Below are 21266 nucleotides of genomic sequence, written 5' to 3' on the forward strand. Positions count from 1 at the left end.
TCCTAGACCAGGAAAAGTCAAATTATGTTTATTGTAGCTCATGCTCTCAGTTCTGTAACATTTCTTACAAAGTGAGAGAACATGCTACCAAAGGACATCTCATGTCTGATTGACTCCTAGCTTTAGATGTTACATAAACGCATCCAACCTTCTTGCGTGAAAAGTTAGGACTACCTTTTCAATATAGGGTTGTATGCAACTGGAGGTCTGTGTCTTTGAGTTAACCATATGGTAGTCGTATAACAAGGACATATGAGTGGGAGCACATAGAGTATGGCCAAACCTGATGAGTACTGTGTTTTAAAAAGGGTAGACATCAAGAAAAAATCCAAGGGGAAAATCAGGGAGGTTAAGTGATTATTATTGTTGTTTTTTTTAATTTCTTCTTATTTTTTCCCAACTTTGGAGTCCAAAAAGTTGTCCATCTTCTCTATCAGTATTTTGCTTTTCATGACTTGCCCTTTCTGGTATCGAACATCCTGTGGTGGTGTGTTCTCTTCTGTGGTCTGTAGCCTCCAGACCTCTGCCCGCTTATGCCTGTACGTGTTCAGGATTTTACAACCAAGTGTCTGTGGTTTTGTGTGTGGTGTGAATGCATATGATAAAAAGTGATAAACAAGTTAAGCAAATTTCTTTATGTAGTCAGTTAGTATGCTTGAAGCTGGATGTATCTAAATGGCAAGTTGGCAGCTGAAACAGGAAAAAATTACAAAACTATGAACAAATGTGAATTGAAGTCTAATGAAGTGTTATTTGGTTGCTCACTGACTTTCAATAGGCTTCTGGGAAAAGAAAACTCTATTGTTTGTCTCTTAGTAACTTCAAATGTGCTCAGAGTATTAGTCAGATAGAGGGGATAGGGAAGCTTTCCGTCCGTGGCCACGCATTTCCAGAGTTCAAAAGCTTCATGGCTGAATGTGGACACCATGCCATGACCCAGAGTGCAGGTGTCCCTGGTCAGCTGTGGAGCAAGCACAGCCATGCCAGCCCCGAGGGGGAGCTGCTCTGCTTCCACCACCCTGTGGGCTGTGCCCTGCAGCTGCTGCTTCCCTCCCTGGGTGATGGTAGAGGGATTTGTGCTCTGTTGCATGCATGCAGATACGTAATGTTCACTGCGTGCTCCTAGATGTTTTGTACCTGGTTCTGCTCCTAGCCCTGGCAGATGAAATCACGCTTCCCTGAGTGCACGAGTTCCCGTGGAGATTCTGCAGAAATCTTTTCTCAGGTTCACACATATATGTTCACTTATTTTTGGTGTCTCCAGCTGTCTTTCCAGTAGCCACATTGGCTCTTTATTTGTTAATTATAGCATGGTTAAGGTAACAACAGCAAAAACAAAGTAGTAAGAAGGGTGTGATGAAGGAGCTGGTGCTTAAAATCGTAGAATCACAGAATGGTTTGGGTTTGAAGGAACCTTAAAGATGACCTAATTGCAACCCCTCCTGCCATGAGCAGAGACACTTTCCCCTAAACCAGGCTGCCCCCAGCCCCATCCAGCCCGGACTAGGGCACTGCCAGGGATGGGACAGCCACAGCTTCTCTGGGCAGCCTATGCTGGTGCCTCACCACTCTCTGAGTAGAGAAGTTGTTCCTAATATTTAATCTAAATCTACACTCTTTCAGTTTAAAACCATTACTCCGTGTCCTGTCCCTACACACCCTGACACAGAGTCCCTCCCCCGCTTTTCTGCAGCCCTCTTTAGTCACCGGAAGGCCTCTATAAGTTCTCCCCAGAGCCTTCTCTTCTCCAGGATGAACACCCCCAGCTCCTTCAGCCTGTCTCCACAGGAGAGATGCTCCAGCCCTCTCCTCTGTTCATCCTCATGGCCTCCTCTGGACTCATGCTAACACTTCTGTGTCCTTGCGGAGGAGCCCCAGAGCTGAGCGCAGGGCTCCACGTGGGGCCTCACGAGAGCAGAGCAGAGGGGAACAATCCCCTCCCTTGCCCTACTGGCCACACTGCTGTTGGTGCAGCCCAGGGTACGAGTGGCTTTCTGAGCTGCAAGCACACATTGCTGGCTCCTGGTGAGCTTCTCATCAACCACCACCCCCAGGTCCTTCTCCTCAGGGCTGCTCTCAATCCATTCTCTGCCCAGCCTGTTTTTGTGCTCCTCCCTTTTGTGTTTGGGATTGCTCTAATTCGGTTGCAGGACTCTTGCACGTGGTCTTGTTGAACCTCATGAGGTTCACACAGGCCCACCTCTCAGGCCTGTCCAGGTCCCTCTGGATGGAATCCCTTCCCTCCAGCGTGTTGCCAGTGCCACACACCTTGGTGTAGTCTGCAGACTTGCTGAGGGTGCACTCGGTCCCACTGCCCGTGTCACCAACAGGGATGTTACACTTCCTTTTTTCTTATTTTTGTTTCATATATAACTATAATTTAATTTTTCAATGTCTGTTCTTATATGTTTCTATTACTATTAATTTAGTGCTTTCTGTACTTTGACTTGGGGTAAATGGTAAGAAACAATTTTCTGTCATGGCAGTGGAAAGTTTTCAGGTATAAATCAATCTGTTTATTATGTTCATTTAATGGCATCTTTCCCTCATTTTTCAGAACTCCATATAAGAAGTGCTTGTGTGTATCTGTTTGCACTGACTGCTCATAGTTTGCTGGAATGAGGTCTGTGCCAGGTTTTTGTTAAATTGCAACATCAAAGCGCTGTGTACTAGTTATATAGCATGTGTGGTAATGAGTGCGAACCTGTCTGGTATTTTTTTTGGTTATTTCTAGTGGGCAGCTTATTAAAGCGTATTAATCTCTGTCTGAATGTATGTTGTTTATATTTCAGTCCACACCAACAACCAAAGCAGAACCTGGAAAAAACGCACAGTCATCCAAGGTACATACTTAACTTACAGCTTTGGTGATCTTTTGCACTTTGTTCTTTGACCAACTTTGAAGTGATAGGTTAAAGTCTTTGCTTCTGCTGTGCTGCATAAACTGCTGCGTGAGTAGTAACATATCCGTGTGCAAAAGAGCTATGAGCTAACAGGTGTGGAAATACAGTCTTTGGGGAAACAGTCAGTATGCATTATTGTTTCAGAAAAACTTAACTTTTGGGGTAACCACCTTTGAATATATATTGTGCTTATTTAGGTGAAGGGTGGCAGGAAGACATGGAGAAGGCTAGTGTTTTCATTTTTCCAGATAGCGGTCTTGGGACACGGTGTTGAATTTGCTTAGACACCAGTCCTGAATTCTGGACTTTTCCCATCATTTGCTTTTATGCAACTTTATCTGAAAAGAAATAAGCAGTAGCCTAAATTGACTTGCCCATTGTAAGGAGGCTTTAAGTTCCTTCCTTTTTTTTCCCCGTTCACTCTCCATATTTACCATTCCCACTTTCCAAAAAGAGGAGGAAAATGTGACTTATAACAAAATAAAAACATCCCAAGTGTAAAAAATAAATAAAAAATAACAAAAAATCCATTACCCCAAAAAAACAAAATCCCAAGCCAAAAGGTCAAAGTTACTGCAGTCTTAATTTGAAAAAAAAGGAGGGAAGGGTAATTGGCCGAGGAGACATAGTTTAGCAAGAATAGGTAAGAAAAGTTAATTCGCTTTTCGGTTTTGACTAGATGAAAACATAATTTGAAATAACGACTTTTAAAGGATAAATGACTGATAGAGAATGGAGTAAGCATGTTTTTCTCCTCATACACTACCTAGATGTGGCTGTACCTGTGACTTTTTCTCTAGTTAAATGTGAGCTATGCATTCCATGTGAATACAGTTTGAAAGATAAATTGTCTGCCTCCTTTAAAGCTGGATGTGCATGTCAGAAATGTGTCTGTGTGTAGCTGGCTTAAAAATAGAACTTCTTAAAAGATAGTGATTTTCTAAATGTGGCTGTTGTGTGTCTTGAGTCTTATTTTTTCCTGTAAAAATAAACTCTAGGAAAGTAAGCATCCAAAAGATTGTCCACTTCAGAGTGTATATTCTGGGCAAGAAGTGCATCCTCCTTTATACAGTCCAAATTTCTGAATTCTGGTCAATAAGAGGAATAGTTTTTTTCCTACCTACTGATTCCCAGTCTGTAAAAATGTTTATTTGTTGGTATATTGATTGAACTAGTATAGATCATGTTCTCTAGCATTGAATCATGGTAATGATAAATAATCTTAACTTCCTGTTTTATGACAGCCAACAAACTCTCAAAATAATCAGCCGTCTGAAGAAAGACAAAAAGAATCCAGCGGTGTAAGTTGTGCAATTTTTCTCTTTTTTTCTCTTCAGGACTTCTTGTGATATTTTTCTTCTTTCATTTAAAAAAAAAAAAAAAAAAAGACAATGGCCCCAAATTATTTCCCTATCTAATATTAAGTTATCTCTCTACAGGCAAAAGGACAAGTCACGCCTTCTGTGATAACAGCTTCTAAACCAACTAATACAGGAAAGGAGGTAGCTACAAGTCAAGCTGAGCAGCCTTCACAAACAACCTCCAGAGAGGCAGCACAGGTATAGTAAAAGTAGCAATCCAATTTTTATTATTTATGTTACTGTAAAGGTTAGAAATGCACATCAAGATGGATTCTTATGCTAAGTATTGCCAAGCAAGACTGAGCCCCCAAAAGTCAAAATGTAGAAGAACTCAGAACCTGTCTTGTGTTTAAAAGTGCACATTACAAACCTCTTGTGCTGGTCTAAAATTTGGAATTTCTGAAACTTTAAATTCTACACACAAATTAACACCCTGAATATACTGAATCCAGCTAACACGTGGTAGTGGTAATTGATAAGGATTGGCTGCAAAGCTAGATAGTGTTGGTAGTTTGTGCTAGTTGTTTGGCGATCCTGACATGCATCTGGCATCATACTGCCTAGTACACTGTGGCTTTTATTCAAGCAAGCAATGCGAAGATTATTACAGCTGTGGCCCTGTTTAGGCCTTTTCCTGTATGTTAACGTACTTAAGGCTCCTCTATCATTCATGCAAGCTTTTTGCAGATTCCATGCAGCTACATGGGGGTGATTGGTTCCTCATAATTTTTTTCCCCTGCCCCTTCACTACTGAAGGTGAGCAGAAGGGACTGGTCAGTCACGTGAATGCTTTGTTTTTTTTAGCACTGCCAGCGTGGAACTGCTTTACCTATGCAGTTTCAGACATGCTTCTAGTAGTAGCATTTGCTCCAAATGCAGAGGTCAGCAGGTTATCTGTTTACAGTAGGACAGCCCATACCCCATGACTGCAAGGTTGGGAGGAGGGTAGGAAGACAAAGGTTGGGGAAAAAGTTTGGGGGGGATCACTTCAGAGGGGCAAGTGGTGAAACTGCTGGAGCAAAAATGTATGGTAGAGTCAGGATCTGCATCTTTTGGTCTTCTGGCCTGCGTATCACCAGACAGGGTGACAATGCCAGAATACTGTGAAGAACTCCTGCAGCTCTACTACAACATAGTGTTTTTTCTTTTATTTTTTCTTTTGTAAATGTGAATGTCACTAATGCAGAAGTCTGTATTCTCTATTGATGTTTCTCTGTCACCTAACTCTCTGAAGTAATAGTAGGCAGTTTACACTCTACTTATTTGAGCAGTATTTGCTGCTGGTTTTAATGGTGTATTGAGGACTACCTTCTAGATGTAAATGAAAGTTTTCCTCATGATCGTTTTGCACTGCTAATTTCTTTTGCTGGCAAAGTAAAAGAGGTAAAGTTCAGTCTTAAAATTGAATGCTTTTTGCATGCAAGGTCACATTGGAAACAGTGCATCTATGTCGTACTGCAGGTGGACAGTAAGCTCATTCCGCTGAAGCATCTTGACGCTGTGTGGGTGTATTAACTAGTTGCTGAGTCCAAAAAAATAGGTGCAATCTCTGAATTTAACATTTTAGGCTAGTATCATCATGCAGACTGCAGTTACCCAGCTTCCAGACCCCTCCAGACCTACCCAGTATGTAGAACTAACTTATGTTTTTTATTCAAAGTGTAGATGAAGAGGAACAGTAGATCTACATGACTGAGTAAAACATCTCTGTTTAACTTTGTGTTTTCTCCAGAATTTTTAATGAAAGTTCACATATATTATCACATCAAGTGATCTCTTACATTTTCTCTTATTTCTCCAGCCGAAGTCTGAAAAGACATCCGCAGCAGGTGGTGCAGCTGATGCACGTGCTGTTGGCGCAGGTGCTGTTGCGAGTGCAGTTACTGCAGCTGATAAGCCAAGCACTGAGGTTGGTAAATACAATTCCAGATAAATGCTTCCCCTGTATTGACCTCAGGGAATGTTTCAGAAAAGAAACGTTCATGTTTCAGGAAAAAAAGGTAACTGCTGAAGTATTTATGGTGGTAAAAGGACTACCTGAAAGAATTGGTAACCAGCTAGTGGCATGTTATTTCCTTTTTATCAGATAGGATTTCTTTAGAATCATTTTTAACACATGTAGTATAAAACTAATTCCATCTTGAGTTATATTTCTACATCAGCTGCCACATAAATAGAAATGATCTTGTTACTGACACTGCGAAATGAGTTTAAGAACAGTTCTTGCTGAAAAATTTCGCAAGTGCTGGACCTGCTCAAATCTTCTGGTCTAGTTTCCAGGAATTTTCAGTAGATTCACCAGATGATTCAGGTTTTGTTTTTCTTTCCACAGAATGATACCTTTTATAACACTCTGCTTATTTTTCAGACTGGTATGGATGAGTCAGCACTAGACAGTCTAATAGATACACTAGGTGGACCTGAAGAAGATGAGCCTACTAGCCCAGTTTACACTGGTCCAGAAGTTACGGTATTTTCCTTTTTTAATTTTATTTTTTAGAAGATTCATCTCTCAGATATGTCTATAGTTGTTTGCTATTACATTGACCCAGTAATTGTCTCTTTGATCTGCTAAGAGGTAAAATAAAGCTTGAACAGTTGCATTTTAGTGGTTTTCAGTAATACAGAAATGGTGTAATTATGTATATATCACAGTAGGAAATGGTTAAGTGTCAGCAAAGTTGCTTTTTTGAATTGACTTGCAAGCATGGTATGTAGCAGATTTACAGAAGGCAGTAATGGAGGTGTAGGAGTGCGTTAAAGAACCTAGGAGCTGTCATATCTACTTGCAAAAGAGTAAAACATTAAGAATTTGGGGAAGAACGCATACTTTTCTGAGCTGGAATGGGAAAGTAACAAAAGGGGGGTTGAGGTTACGTGCTTAATACAGTACTCAGACATAGCTCTACATTAGAACTTAATTTCTATAAACAGGAGTACAAAAACATTGTGTGCATTCTTTTCAAAGGAAGATATTTCTTCAAGATACTTAGAAGAAATGGGAAAACGAGAAGGTAGTCTCCCTCCAAAGTATGTTGAACTGCTGAAGGTTAGTGAATTAATAAAATAAAACAATTCTTTGTCCTTGCTTTCTTTCTTTTTGTATGTTTTTGTTTCCCATTAATTACAAAAGTAATTATCCTTTTAGAGCAAAGGAGATGGCAAAGATGGAGGCCCACTAAAAGCAGATGAGCAATCTGAAGTAAGACTTTTTATTATTTTGTATTGCAGGGTGAAAATAACCCAATCATCATTGGATTCCTTGGAAAATTAAAGTGTTGCATGTCTTCCAAAAATTCCATGAAGTAGGAGAGGGCTGTGGGCTGCCAGATAACATAGATATTGATAAAACTAATAGACTGGGCACAAGGTGGTGATGTGTGTTTTTTTGTTTTTCTACATAAAGAGGTAGGAACTCTAATGATACTGACAGAAACAGAATCAAGTCAAATAAATAAATGCTTATAGAGGTATTTGGCATAATAATAACAAAGGGAGGAAATAGTGGGCATAATAATAACATAGGTAGGAGATAGTAGCTGTGCATACAAGAATCTCCTAGTAATCTTTTTAGTAAAAAGTACTTCAGTTTCTGCGCTTAGCAAGATTATTCTGTTAGCCAGTTTAATTTGACTGTATGTTCAACATATAAAAATAAAAACATGTCTGAAAAATGATTGAACAACTGAGGGAAAATATTACGTGAGTAACCATGGAACATATTCAGATTTTAAACTGAGTTTGACAACTTCAATATTTGAGCATCAATAATCATAACCTAGTTTGCAATTTCTTCTTCAGAAACCAATGACAGATGATGAGCTTGCAGATGCCCTGTCATCTGACTTTACCTGTAGTACTCCTTCTGCTGAGGAAAAGAAGACAAGTCTAACAGAGGTATTGATTCTTTTTTTTTGGCCATGAAAGCTTTTATCACAGTGAAATGTTTCCATTATTATCTTAACATTTTACTTGAATTTAAAAGAATGTTGACAGTTTTCCCCTCCTTTTATTTTTGCAAATATGCCTGTAGTTAAATTTGTTTCATTTTATTCTTATGTAAAAGAAACAGAGTAAGGAAGGAGAAACCATACAAGCGCAAACAGCAAGCTCAATCAAGACTTCGGTTCCTCCTGAGAAGAAAAAATCAAAAGAGGTATAGAGGTCTATCTTTTGACCAGTTAACTTCTAATTACAATTTCACTTTACAAACATGTCATATGTGTGTGTGTCTGATCTTGGAAAGATGCTTGTCATCTTCATTTTCAGTTAAAAATCCCGTTTAGGCCAGAAGGTATGGGAATAATAGGAAATGTGATTGCTCAAACTGTACAGCATTTTGAAGATCAAATCTTGATGGGTCAGATAATTCTCCTCTCCATTCCTCTGCAGAGTAACTGTTGTTGTTTTGTCTGGAGACAGTAGAGGAGTAAAACGTGTTTTTGTGAGGTTGTTTAAAACCTGAACGTGGTTTCATTTTCTTGTATTTTACAAACCATTCATTTTACCACTCTAGAAAGAGTTATACTGCCCCATCCCCAAGGGAAAATGTTTTGATTTGACTGTGCTGAGCTTATCACAAAATATACCATATGCTGCAATGTGATGTTACAATCAAATGAAGCCAAGTAGAGAAGACCGGTGTTGTGCTTGCTGTTTCTTTCATACACACCATGAAAAATATATGTATATTAAGGTCTGTGTCAATTTAAAGAAATAACAACATGATTCTCGTATTTTCTTAATGCAGGAAATGAAAGAGGATGCAATGGAAGCTCTTATGGATACTATTGGTGGACCTGAACCTGAACCTGAACCTGAAGATGTTACCACTATTGTAGAAGTGTCAGAGGTATAATCTTTCTTTTTTCTTTTTTTTTTTTTTTCAACGGCTTTCAGAATCTCCCATGGAATCATAGTTCCTTTTTCTTAGGTACTGTACAAGTGTGTAACATAATGACAAAGCAACTTCCATATCAAAAGCCTAAGGAATGTCTGAGTCTAGTATGATTAGGAAAATAAGAAATTACAAAATCCCAAGTGGATACAAGTAGAATAGAATATAGTAGGACAGTCTGGAGTATTAAACTATTTCATTTTTTGTTATATAGACATAAATACATATACCTTTCACACTGGGTACAATTTATATTAATCTTTTTTTTCCCTGCACACATTTGATTGTGTTTTTTTTTTTAAATTAACCTTTGTGTCTTTTTAACAGCAGATGTTCTCCTTTTGCCACTAAATACTATTGCCTTTGTAATTTGGATGTTGCCTTTTGCTGTGTCTTCTCAGTCTTTTGTTTTTCTTCTACAGTAAGATTTCAACAGTAGCATTATGTTTGCACATTAAACTTTGCCTTTTAATTCAGTTTTTCAGACTCTGCTTGTAACCCTACTAATCTCACTTACATTCTCCTGTCTTCACTTACAACTCAAAGCAGGCAAATGACAAGGAAATAGTAGAAAATCAGTTGCTGCTTTAAAAAAAAAAAGGTATTGAAGTTCAATTTTGACACAAAAGTTCATGATGTTGTGTTGCAGATTTGGTCAGTTTGGGCCTTCAGATGTCTTAGTGAATGCATTGCTTAATGAAGAAGGTTTAAGAAGCACTGATGGAAAAATACAGAATTATAGCTTGTATAGTCAGAGTGATGTAATCCAGGGAAACCTAAGAACTTTGAACATCCTGAAAAGTCTAAAAGTACTGGCCACGAAGTGACAGTTCTGAGCAGAACTGAAGAAATTAAAAAAAAAAAAAGTTTGTTTATGGCATTAATTCTTAAGCCATAATTCTTTTACCACAGAAATTTGATAGGAGTAAATTGAGGAATTTGAATATCTTGATGTATGGAATAATTTTATCTTGCTAATACTTCTTTAAACATTAGGCTGAGCAATCTTGATAGTGATGTTGAGTGAATTGTAATTTTTCATTTCACTAAATATTTTTGTTCTTTCTATTTTTTCAGGCAAAAGCTAGAGAGAAAAAAGAAAAAAAGGCAGGAGAACGTGATGATACAATACCTCCAGAATACAGGCTAACACCGGAGTTGGTATGTTTTTCTAATCTCCATTGCTTTGTAAATAGTGCAGCTACCTCTGACACTTTCCTTGGTCACAGACAGGGAAAAAACATGGGGAAAACAAGCAGTAGTAGTATTCAACCAATGGCTTTACCCTCTTGGTGATTCTTGTGTCTCTAGTTTCATTCCCTTCCTTTATGAGGAAGATTTATTCAGGGTTAAGCTAACTGACAGTAGAGCTGAGATGTTTTTCTGCGTAGTTCAGTTTCACTTGCAGAATTCGAAGTTTTTGTGATGGTTGTTAGTATAATTGACGTTAACAAGATTGACATATAAACTGTGCCTGGTGGAGCTGTGTGAATGGAGCAGTTTTACCCCTCAGTTAGAGGTTTCACGACTGCCCAACTATAGACATAGTTTTAACCCACTATTAGTATAAGCACGAAAGATTGTCTTTTACATTCAGAGCTTGCTTTTCTACTGGATTAGTTTCTGCTGTTTTACTATAGAGTTTTTCTACTGCATAGTGATACTGATAGGAATGAACACTTTTTTTTTCAGTTTCTTGGCCCATTTGTACTGTATTGGCATTAATTTTTTGTTTTGGTTTGTTTTTAAATCTGCTCACCTGATGATGTAACAATTCCATTTGTTTAGGTGAATGCCTGTTACTATGTCACTGATTCCATCTGGTGTCTCTCATTTATTATTTTGTTACTGATTATGATGAGTATGACACCTCTTACTGACATTTTTCCATTGTTCTAATACATACTTTCTTCACTTCTAGGATAAAGATGGAAAACCAATATTGCCAAAGCCTGAAGAAAAACCTAAGGTTAGAAAACTGACAATACTGTAGGAGTGTGAATAGATACCCTGTTTTCTCCCCCCTCTGTCATCACTTCTCTCTGTGCCATTATGTAAGTCTCTTAATCTGTTTGTGTGTTTACTTCATTGCATAAAACATGCTAATCTGAAGGGTGAAGTGGAAGCTGTTTTTACGGAAATTCACCGACTGTGAATGAAGAGATCATAGAAAAGGATTTAGAGATTACTAAGACGTTACAGAATTATGGAAATGACTGCTAACACAAAGAAAAGCTGTATCAAAGGATTTGTTTAGGGTATCCTGTAGAAGTACATTGAAGCTGTTGAAGGACAGAGAGAGAGTTGAGGCAGGAAAGTCTGTTTTCTTGACAGTTAATCATCAGATGTAAAGTAATACAATTGGAAAGAAGGAAAAAAATATTGCAGTCATTTTCCTAATCACAGGGAACAACTTGGATTTCATAAGAATAATCTCCATCGTGGCCTAGAATGTGCAAAATAGATTGAACAGATTAAAATAAAAGCTTAAAGGTTACTTGAAAATACACAGGAAGAAAGCAAAAAAAATAGGAAAAGAAAAGGAACTGAAAAGAAAAGAAATGAAATACTGTGAATTAAGGAGTGCTGCCAAAATATCTGGGCTAAAATTGGAAAAGTACAGTTAGCTAAAATGAGTGTGAAGGTCAGGACCAATCTGACTGAGAATGTAACAGTGCATTTGTAACAGAAATGTGTTATTCAAGCTTGAAGTATGGAGGAATGCAAAGGTGGTGACAAAAAGACTTTGTCTCTATTGTGTCTAATGTGTATTGTGTGTATAATTTGTGTCTGTCACATCATAGACATTCAGCAGTCTGATTAGTTGATGTTTGAGAGCTGCACAGAGGACCATCTGCCAAACATATCGTAAGGAAAAAAAAGAGCAGCTATGCATTGAGGGAACCAGATACTAATGTTAGGAGACAAGTCCTCTTGTTTCACAGGGAGCATAAGACAAAAGATGGCAAGAAAGAAAAGTTACAAAAGAGCATGGTAGGAGTTAAAGGAGGTTGGTTGATAGTTTGACTGAGGTTCAGAGCCAAAGCAAAACAGGAGGTAAGCTCAGAATCATGAGGTCTTATGGCAAAAGAATGAAGGGGTTAGCAGAAGAATAAGTATTCCTTTGCTCTTCTACCCCTATCAGTCTGAGACACAAATATCACTGAGTATTTGGTCTGTAAGTGAATGACAGGAGTATCTATCTTGCACTATTGTTTTCTGTGCTATCTCACTATTTATAATTTGAAGAAGGCAGTTCTCAGCAAGTTGTTTGCCAGTATTTCTATGGTGTCATCGGTAATGTAGATCTCTGAAACCAAAAGCAGAAAAAATAATAAAAATGTCACTAGCTGACAAATCTTCAATCGCTTCCTATCTCTTTCTCAATTCCATAGGAATGCAAAGTTCTTATTCCTTCTTGATTTCAGCTGAAGCTTCTAGTAATTTGGGTCTCTATTTTGCATACCCTTAAGCACATGTAGTGGGATTACTTTTGTAAGAAAAGTTCCCTCTAAGGGAACTGTACTTATGCTGGGGGAAAAAAGGAGAATCAGAACCTGATGCTGCTGCTTTCCTGTACCTATAAAATTTATACTTGAAGTGTTGTAACAACATGATGTTGTTATAGTAAATATTAGCCAGTAAACATTATTATTCTTTTTTTTTCTAATTAGGAGGTTACATTTTCATTTTCAGTAGCCCAGTAAACAGTATTGAACATAATATTCTCTAAATTTTGAGTGTAATGTTCTCTACATTATATTGGCTTTTAATAACAAAGCAACTGACTCATTTTGGAAAAATATATATATATATATATATATATAGTTCTGTGCTCTGTGAAATTCATGTTGTTGGATGTGACTGTGAAAGGTTATTTGAGTGCAGGCTACAAAAGTTTGTTTGCTTTCCTAAAAGTTGAAGTATAATTCTTGGAAAAATACCTTAAAAATAGACAGCGAGTCACGCATAACACATATGTCCTTTTTTGCAGCCTTTGAGTGAATCTGACCTTGTTGATGAATTTTCAAAAGACTTTGCCTGCCCTGCACAGCCTGCAGAACAATCCAAACCAATGAAGTCCAGTAGCACATCCAAAGTATGTCTCTCTAGTTCACATAAAATCCTGACTCTGACAACTTTTTTACAGCTGGATAATGCTACTGTTCATTCAAGAAAAAATATTTTGTTTTCTTTCCTGTTGCTTTCAGTGCATTATAACAACTCTGCTTGTAATTTAGTTCTTAACAGAATGATAACTGTCTTTAAATTCAGATTTTTTTTCATTATTTCGTACTGTAATTAAAACAAACCAAAAAAAAAAAACAGGTATATTTGGGGTTTCTGAGCATATTCAGTAAAATGCAGTGCAACTGTTATGTTTCAGAAATCGTCAGCTCCTGAGTCTGCAAAGACTACAAAGGATGAAGTAGTCCCTCGTGCCACAGCCTGCACTGTGCAGTCTTCAGCTCCAGCATCTGTGTCATCAGTGAGTAGTTAGTCTCAGCGGGAGCTAAAGGAAAACTCAGTGCTTCATTTATGCAACGGTATAGCATATTGTCAAGATGGGTATTTCAGGATTACATACTCTTCCTCAGTAGAGTTGAGTCATGAAGGATGGGTGCTTTCAAAACTACAATAGAATCATAGAATAATAGAATGGTTTGGGTTGGAAGGGAGCTGACAGAGCACCCAGTCCCAACCCCCTGCCACGGGAAGGGAAACCTCCCACCAAACCAGGTTGCCCAAAACCCCATCCAGCCTGGTCTTGGGCACTGCCAGTGATGGGGCATCCACAGCTTCTCTGGGCAGCCTGGGTCAGGGCCTCACCACCCTCAGAGTCAATAATTTCTTCCTTATACCTAATCTAAACCTACCCTCTTTCAGTTTATCACTCCCTGATAAAGAATCCCTCTTTCTTGCCTTTTCTTTAGCCCCCTTTTAGGTACCAGAAGGCTAACTATAAGGTCTCTCGGGATTCTTTTTTTCTGCAGGCTGACCAACCCCAACTATCTCAGCCTGTCTTTGTAGGAGAGGTGCTCCAGCCCTTAATCATCCTTATGGCCTCCTCTGGACTCGTTATAATACTTCTGTGCCCTCCTTGTGCTGGGGACCAGAGGTGAATGCAAGGCTCCAGGTGGGGTCTCATGAGAGTAGAGCAAAGGGGGGCAATCCCCACCATCACCCTGCTGGCCATGCTGCTGTTGGTGCAGCCTAGGGTATGGTTGGCTTTCTGAGCTGCAAGCGCACATTGCTGGCTCATGGTGAGCTTCTCATCAACCAACACCCTCAGGTCCTTCTCCTCAGGGCTGCTCTCAATCCATCCTCTGCCCAGCCTGTATTTGTGCTTGGGATTGCCTCAGCCCAGATGCAGGACCTTGCAGTTGGTCTTGTTGAACCCCATGAGTTTCACGCAAGCCCACCTCCCTGACTTGTCAAGGTTCTCCTGGATGACATCCCTTCCCTCCAGCGTGTTGACTGTGCCACGCACACACATAAAGTCTGTAAACATTATGAGGGTCTCCGACAAAGTTGTTAAGTAGTGCTACTCCCAATACTGACCCCTCAGGAACACCACTCATCACTGGTCTCCAGCTGTACATTGAACCATTGACCGCAACTTGAGTGTGTCCATCCAGCCAATTCCTTACCCACTGAGTGGTCCATCCATGAAATCCATGTCTCTCCAATTGAGAGGTGAGGATATTGTGCAGGACAGTGCCAAATGCTTTGCACAAGTCCAGGTAGATGATGTCACTTGCTTTTCCCCTATCCACCAATTATGTAATCCCATCATAGACGGCCACCAGCTTTGTCAGGCACGATCTGCCTTTAGTGAAGCCACATTGACTATCATCCCTCACCTCCTTATTGTCCATGTGCCTTAGCAGAGTTTCCAGGAGGATTTGGTCCATGATCTTGCTTGGCTCAGAGATGAGTCTGACTGCCCTGTAGTTCCACGGGTCTCCTTCTTTCCCGTTTTAAAAAGTGGGGGTTATGTTTCTCCTCTTCCATTCAGTGGGAACTTCACCGGACTGCCACGATTTCTCAAATATGACGGACAGCGCCTTAGCAGCTACATCTGCCAGTTCCTCAGGTCCCATTGATTTGTGCACCTTCAGGTTCCTTAGATGGTCTCGAACCTGATCTTTTCCTACAGTGGGCAGTTCTTTGTTCTCTCAATCCCTGCCTTTGCCTTCTGTTACTTGGCTGTGTGACTGGAGCACTTGCCAGTGAAGACTGAGGGGAAAAAAGTCATCGAGTACCTCAGCTTTCTCTGTATCACGGGTAACCAGGTTTCCTGTTCCCTTCAGCAGAGGGCTCACTTTTTCCCCTTGTTTTCCTTTTATCACTGAGGTACCTACAGAAGCCTTTCTTGCACTTGATGTCCCTTTCCAGATGTAATTCTGTCAGTGCTCTAGCTTTCCTAACCTGATTCCCAGCTATTTGGACAGTGTGTCTGGATCCCTCCCAGGCTACGTGTCCTTTCTTTCACCCTCTGTAGATCTCCTTTTTCTGCTTTAGTTTGGCCAGGAGCTCCTTGTTCATCTGTGGAGGCATCCTGGCATTGTTGCCTGACTTCTTCTGTGTTGGGATGCATCACTCCTGAGCTTGGAGTAGGTGAATATCCTTGAATATCAAACAGCTTTCTTGGGCAGGCCCCTCTGTCCTCCAAGACTTCTCCCATGGTACTCTATTGAGCAGATCCCTGACAAGGTGATTAAAAACTGGACAAAAAAATGACCCTTTGGAACATTTTAGCTGTCAGTGGATCTCTGGAAAGGAGAACTCTATTTACAGAGGAGACACTGATCAGTGTTCCTTTACACAGAATCATAGAATCATTAAGGTTGGAAAAGACCTCCAAGATAATCTGGTCCAACCATCCTCCTACCAGCAATATCACCCACTGAACCATGTTCCAAAGCACCAAGTCCAACCTTTCCTTAAACACCCCCCAGGGATGGTGACTCTGCCACTTCCCTGGGCAACCCATCCCGTTCCAATGCCTGACTACTCTTCCTGAGAAGTGATGACTTTACACTGATGCATAGTGTAACTTTTTACATAAGTTTCAAAATTTTTAATACTTGAATAAATTAAGACACTTAATTGAAATCTGAATCAGGAATGAAAACTAGAATTAGCTGCTACTGAGCAGCTACCAAGCCACACCACAGGAGTCTCAAAAGACACTGTAAGTATATATTACATATGTATGAGATATAAAAACAGTAGAAAAAGTGGAAACATTAAACCGAACACAAAAAAAATAACAGAGGTCATTCCCTGCTTAATGGAGCTTTTTCTAATGTTCTTCCTCGGGGAAAAAATGATGTGACATTTATGAATTACAAGACTTCTCAGCCAGACATTTACAGAATACAATTCTAACCTAAAACATGCAATTTTTAATTATTAAAAAGGAATGCCAGAAAAACTGCTTAAAGCATGTTTAAGACAAATGCAGACAAAGCAGATACTGAGAAAGCTGGGCATTAAGCACAATTTAACAAGCCTACCAGCATTCTGTCCTTCAAAGCTTTACATATCAAATCAAAGCACTGATAATAATTCTTATTTTTTGTTATCCCAAACTTGCCATTAGAAGACAGAAAACTGACATCAGAATAACTTTTCTAAACTAAATTTGTTTTTGTCTTTCCTCTACCAACATCTTCAGAATCCTCATCCTTATCTTTTCTAGCTGATTTGGTCACTGATGGTATGGTAGCCAAGTTTTAGCTCTCAGAAGAATATGGGAAAGTGTGATGAGTTGAATATAGTACAGCATTTCTGAGGGCAGGCAAGTGTGGAAGCTAGCCAGAGGACTTACAGACCAGCGAAGCAGGATGGAAATTAAGAATTTTCTTGCAGTTTCAAAGCCAGGAGACAGAAGAATGTCTTCATAGAGTTGACTGCAAAGTAGGCATGGGAATCAGAGAAACTCTTAATTCCTTCTCTAATGGTATTAGTATGTTTCAACAACTTGTCCTAGACTCTGAAAACCCTGAAAAAAAATAATGACGGTATTAAAAGATCAGGATTTATATTTATCAACAGGGATGTTTGGAGAAGCCGATTAACAAAGTACATCTTAAAACCCAGAACACTGCTATTAGTCTTCATTTTAATAAAGTTAATCATGTGTACAGATAAAATGATCTAATACAATCTCTAATACAATAAATTGAATAGAGGCATAAAAATCCAATAGTTAAAAGACTAAATTCATGCTCTTGTACTAAATCCAGTGATTGAGTTATAAACACCTTGAACTCAGCAGGTCCCATGTATGTGGACACAACTGGGAAGGGAAGCATTATAGATTTTTAGTTTACTTATCAGATTTTATTTCTAGTAATGCGTGGCTGTCAGTTGTAGTGTATAAACAAGTTTCTTCATCTGCAGCTGAATTCCAGGCTAAGAATTATATTTTACTGTATTGATACTCTTGTAGGTTGGTCATGTGACAGATGAAGCACTGGAAGCCTTGTCCAGTAGCCTAGCAAAGAAGAAGCCTGATCCAGAAGAAGAGAAACCTGCTGTGGACAAAGTTAAGGTAGAAAATAATCAGATCTCAAAAATACCCTGTTGATGTACTTATCTTCAGCATTACTGTATTTCCACAGGCTAAAGAAGTTGGATATAACATTGTCACTTTTTAAAAACAAAATGTACTTGTGAAACCAGTTGTATTCTATTTAGGAAATACTAGTAGGATTTGAATAGTAAGTACGTTTTCTTAATCTTTGTGCCCATAACAGTACTCTACTACATTATCTTCCCTCAGCTTCTGGAAACCAAATTTGCTTAGCATCCTACTGCTGAAACAATACAGAAATTAACACACACATCAGAGCTAGTGTGTAATTTAGTCCATTTTCAACAGGAAACATGTTTATGATAAGTTCTTTAAATTAAGAATAGCATATAAAACTTGTTTTTTGTCACTGGTCTTGTTATTTTAACATGGAGCCTAAAGTACATCACAGGAATATGCATACTCTGTATAAAGGAATGCTGTTTGTAGCCACAATCTAATATTTTTTATTTTTTTTATCTTTTACTCAAATTATTGAGTGTAGCCACAAAGAAAGGACTTGATAGTATGCTGGAACTGTGTCAATAAGAAGTTCTCAAAGTTAGCTTCATTACCTTTTTTTTTTTTTTTTTTTTTTTTTTACTGATCATCTTCCAATGTAACTTGTATGGGGAGGAGTCCTTTATGGATCTGGCTACTGCATTCTTTGCTTAGGCTTTCTTTGAATGCCAATCCAGGTAGCTGTTGAATGCATTTGAAATAAAATCAAGAATTATGGCTCAGAGGTACACTGCTATTTTGCCATTGGCCTGTGCTTGTCTTAACTCTGTTGGTCTTCATTGTAATAGGTGGATCTAGTCCCACCAAATGCAGGAAGAAACACAAAGAGAAATGAAGCCTTTTTCAAGAAGGCTCTCTGAATTTCTGTGAATTTTTTTCACTTGGCAGTGGGACTGAATTAGATTAATTGGAATCGGTAGAATGAAGACACTGAAAGCTTGCTTATGCGTTTCTGTTGCGATGTGGTTATTTGGTTTTTATTCATACTATTTTTATTTTGCCTTAAAAGGAGAAAAACAAGCAGGAAGAACACAAAAAACTGGGGGAAGATGAAGAAACAATTCCTCCAGAGTACAGATTAACAGATGCAAAAGTAATTTATTTACTATGCTATTTTAGTCCTTAAACACCTTTCATTCTTCAGTGTACATGGTTGAAACTGGAACTCTTTCATTTTGAAATGTTTGTTTACTTCAGGCATTTTTATGGTATATAAAAATGGTGTTTTGTAGTTCCTGAATATCTGACATCTGTCATTAGATGCCTACAGAGGCACAGAAATGGTTCAAATGCAAGTACCTACGTATGAGTAATTTTGTCTGAGATTAGTTCACTGAGTCTTTCATTATTTTTTGTGCTGTAGAATTTGATAAATAGTGATTAGTTAAAGCTGCTGTTTAGAAAATAAAAAGGCAAACCAACAAGCTTCAAGTTGGTATTTTTACAGACATCACCATATAACTCACTTGACATAAATGGGTTACTTAGTTATAGCCAGGACTTGCACAACGCCTGCCATAGATGCCAATGTGAAAAGACATGGCCTTCCTGGACTCTGTGTCCAGCAATATTGCTATAAACTGGAAGGTGGGGTTTTTATTTAATTCCGCTACTTCCATGGCAGTTGAAGCACAAAATAGGGAAGCTCAGAATCCAACACACTGCATTGCTTTTAAGCGGTCATTATGTTTTTAAGTTACAGGAGCTTTTTTTTTTTTTTTAAATGACACTTTGGATAACAGTAGAAAATGCTAGAGGTTACTGGTTAGATCATTTCTTATTCCTTGTATATAGTGTTATCTGTTATTAAGTCAGTTCTCTCAGAGTTCTCATATTGCATGGTCATTTAAGGACTACTTGGATTAATGCAAGAGGATTTTTCTTTTCTAGGATAGAGATGGAAAACCACTGCCACTAAAACCTGGAAAAGAGTTCCAGGTAAAAAAAAAAAAAAAAAAAAGTGAATATATATGTATTTGGAATGCTTCATTCATTAGTTTTAAAATGGGGATATACTGTTACCTGATGACATTTTTTTTCTCTTTTCAATGATAGCCGATGAGTGAAAATGATTTGTTAGAGGGTTTGACGAGAGGTTTTTCCTGTTCTCCAGCACAATCTGCACCACTACCTGCACCAAGTGTAAAAAAGGTGAGTATATTTGTTTTCTGAAGATGTTCTATTTTCATGTAATTTCAGTAACCCTGACGTTTTTGAGTTTCCCTTAAATTTTACATAAACTTTCTTGAATAAATATATTTTTTTAATTTTGTTGCAATGAAATAATAGGACAGAGAGCAGGACTGTAATAATAATAGCTTAAAAAAAAAAACAACACACACCTAGGTAAATAAGGTGTCATATCTTTTTACCAGTTGCTTGCCTATGTAGTGCTTGAACTTTTAAAAATGTTACTTAGAGATGTAGATGGTCTTGGTGAAATCTTAGTTCCACTGAAGTTCTACAAAACTTGTCTTTGACTTAGCTATGCCAGGGTTTGACTCAGTAGTTGAGATGCAAGACTGAACACGAACAAACTGAGATGCAAAACACCTGCACTGTGCTTCTCAGGAAGGGGTTTCAATCTGAAATAAGTTGAGCTTCAAAGTAAAATAAAGTCCTTGAAATAAACTGTGCAGGCATTGCATTTCAAATGCATGGAATTTGATAAATATTTTTCCTCTTAGTCCTCTCTATTAGTAACAATGCTGTGTCTTGTTTCAGAAAACCAAGGAGGGTAAAAAGCCTGACGCTTCCTCAGATGTTATCTCTGCTGCTACAGTTTCCTCAGTGCACTCAGCAGCTTCTCTACCTTCCACATCAGTAAGCAGCATTTTCTCTAGATACTTATTTCAAAGAAAGATTGAAGAGAGTGTGATTAGGACAGTTGCACAAATATAGGTTGTTGTAAAGTTAAATGATTTATTGTAAATACTGGTTATTGAGGGGAAAGAACATGTTTCCTCTGGAGAAAAAAAGTTTGAGGTTTTATTGATTCTTCATCGACAACAGAATGTTAAGACTGTTCTGTCCATTTCGTCTTAATATCGCTTAATGTTGTATTTCAGGCTGCTTTTGAAAACTCCTTGCCTGCACTTGGAAAAGGAGGTGCCCAGTCCTGTGCTGATTCCTCCAGAATTACAGAGGACATTAGCGGATTTGTGCATTTCATTTCTATGGGTAGATGCAGTTAGTTAGCTATGTGCAAGTGGTTTCATTTTTAGGCTTGGGCTTTTAAGTGAGCCACATCATTCTTTTTTTAGTTAGATAATAACAACATTGCAAATAATAATAGAGTAGTCATCATCATAGTGGTGAAGTCATCTTTTAAGCCTGAAAATAAAGGAATTCAAGGTCAATGAAGGCACAAGCAGTTCTATGGCCTCCTCTTAATACCATTTTTATTTAGTTCCATTGAGCAGTAATGTTGCATGTCTGTACTTTTTTCCATCTTGATTTGTGCAATGAGAGCTCCCTCTAGTGTTTTGAAAAGGAAATTT

The 21266-nt window shown here is 38.5% G+C and overlaps 1 protein-coding gene across 4 annotated transcripts in view; it reads left to right on the forward strand.

Moving 5' to 3' along the window:
* CAST (calpastatin) overlaps window positions 1-21266 on the forward strand; it is a 65670-nt gene that overhangs the window by 33313 nt on the left and 11091 nt on the right. For all 4 annotated transcript variants that reach the window (XM_040541743.1, XM_040541745.1, XM_040541744.1 and 1 more), the window contains 19 exons: window positions 2793-2843; window positions 4148-4204; window positions 4343-4462; window positions 6066-6173; window positions 6633-6734; window positions 7233-7313; window positions 7413-7466; window positions 8066-8161; window positions 8331-8420; window positions 9015-9116; window positions 10239-10322; window positions 11083-11130; window positions 13156-13260; window positions 13549-13650; window positions 17623-17724; window positions 18776-18859; window positions 19657-19704; window positions 19822-19917; window positions 20491-20589. In XM_040541743.1, coding sequence (XP_040397677.1) covers window positions 2793-2843; window positions 4148-4204; window positions 4343-4462; window positions 6066-6173; window positions 6633-6734; window positions 7233-7313; window positions 7413-7466; window positions 8066-8161; window positions 8331-8420; window positions 9015-9116; window positions 10239-10322; window positions 11083-11130; window positions 13156-13260; window positions 13549-13650; window positions 17623-17724; window positions 18776-18859; window positions 19657-19704; window positions 19822-19917; window positions 20491-20589 — 1629 coding nt within the window. The remainder of the gene's footprint in view (window positions 1-2792; window positions 2844-4147; window positions 4205-4342; window positions 4463-6065; window positions 6174-6632; window positions 6735-7232; window positions 7314-7412; window positions 7467-8065; window positions 8162-8330; window positions 8421-9014; window positions 9117-10238; window positions 10323-11082; window positions 11131-13155; window positions 13261-13548; window positions 13651-17622; window positions 17725-18775; window positions 18860-19656; window positions 19705-19821; window positions 19918-20490; window positions 20590-21266) is intronic.

The sequence above is a fragment of the Cygnus olor genome, chromosome Z (assembly GCF_009769625.2).
Source record: "Cygnus olor isolate bCygOlo1 chromosome Z, bCygOlo1.pri.v2, whole genome shotgun sequence".
In the NCBI taxonomy this organism is placed as follows: domain Eukaryota; kingdom Metazoa; phylum Chordata; class Aves; order Anseriformes; family Anatidae; genus Cygnus; species Cygnus olor.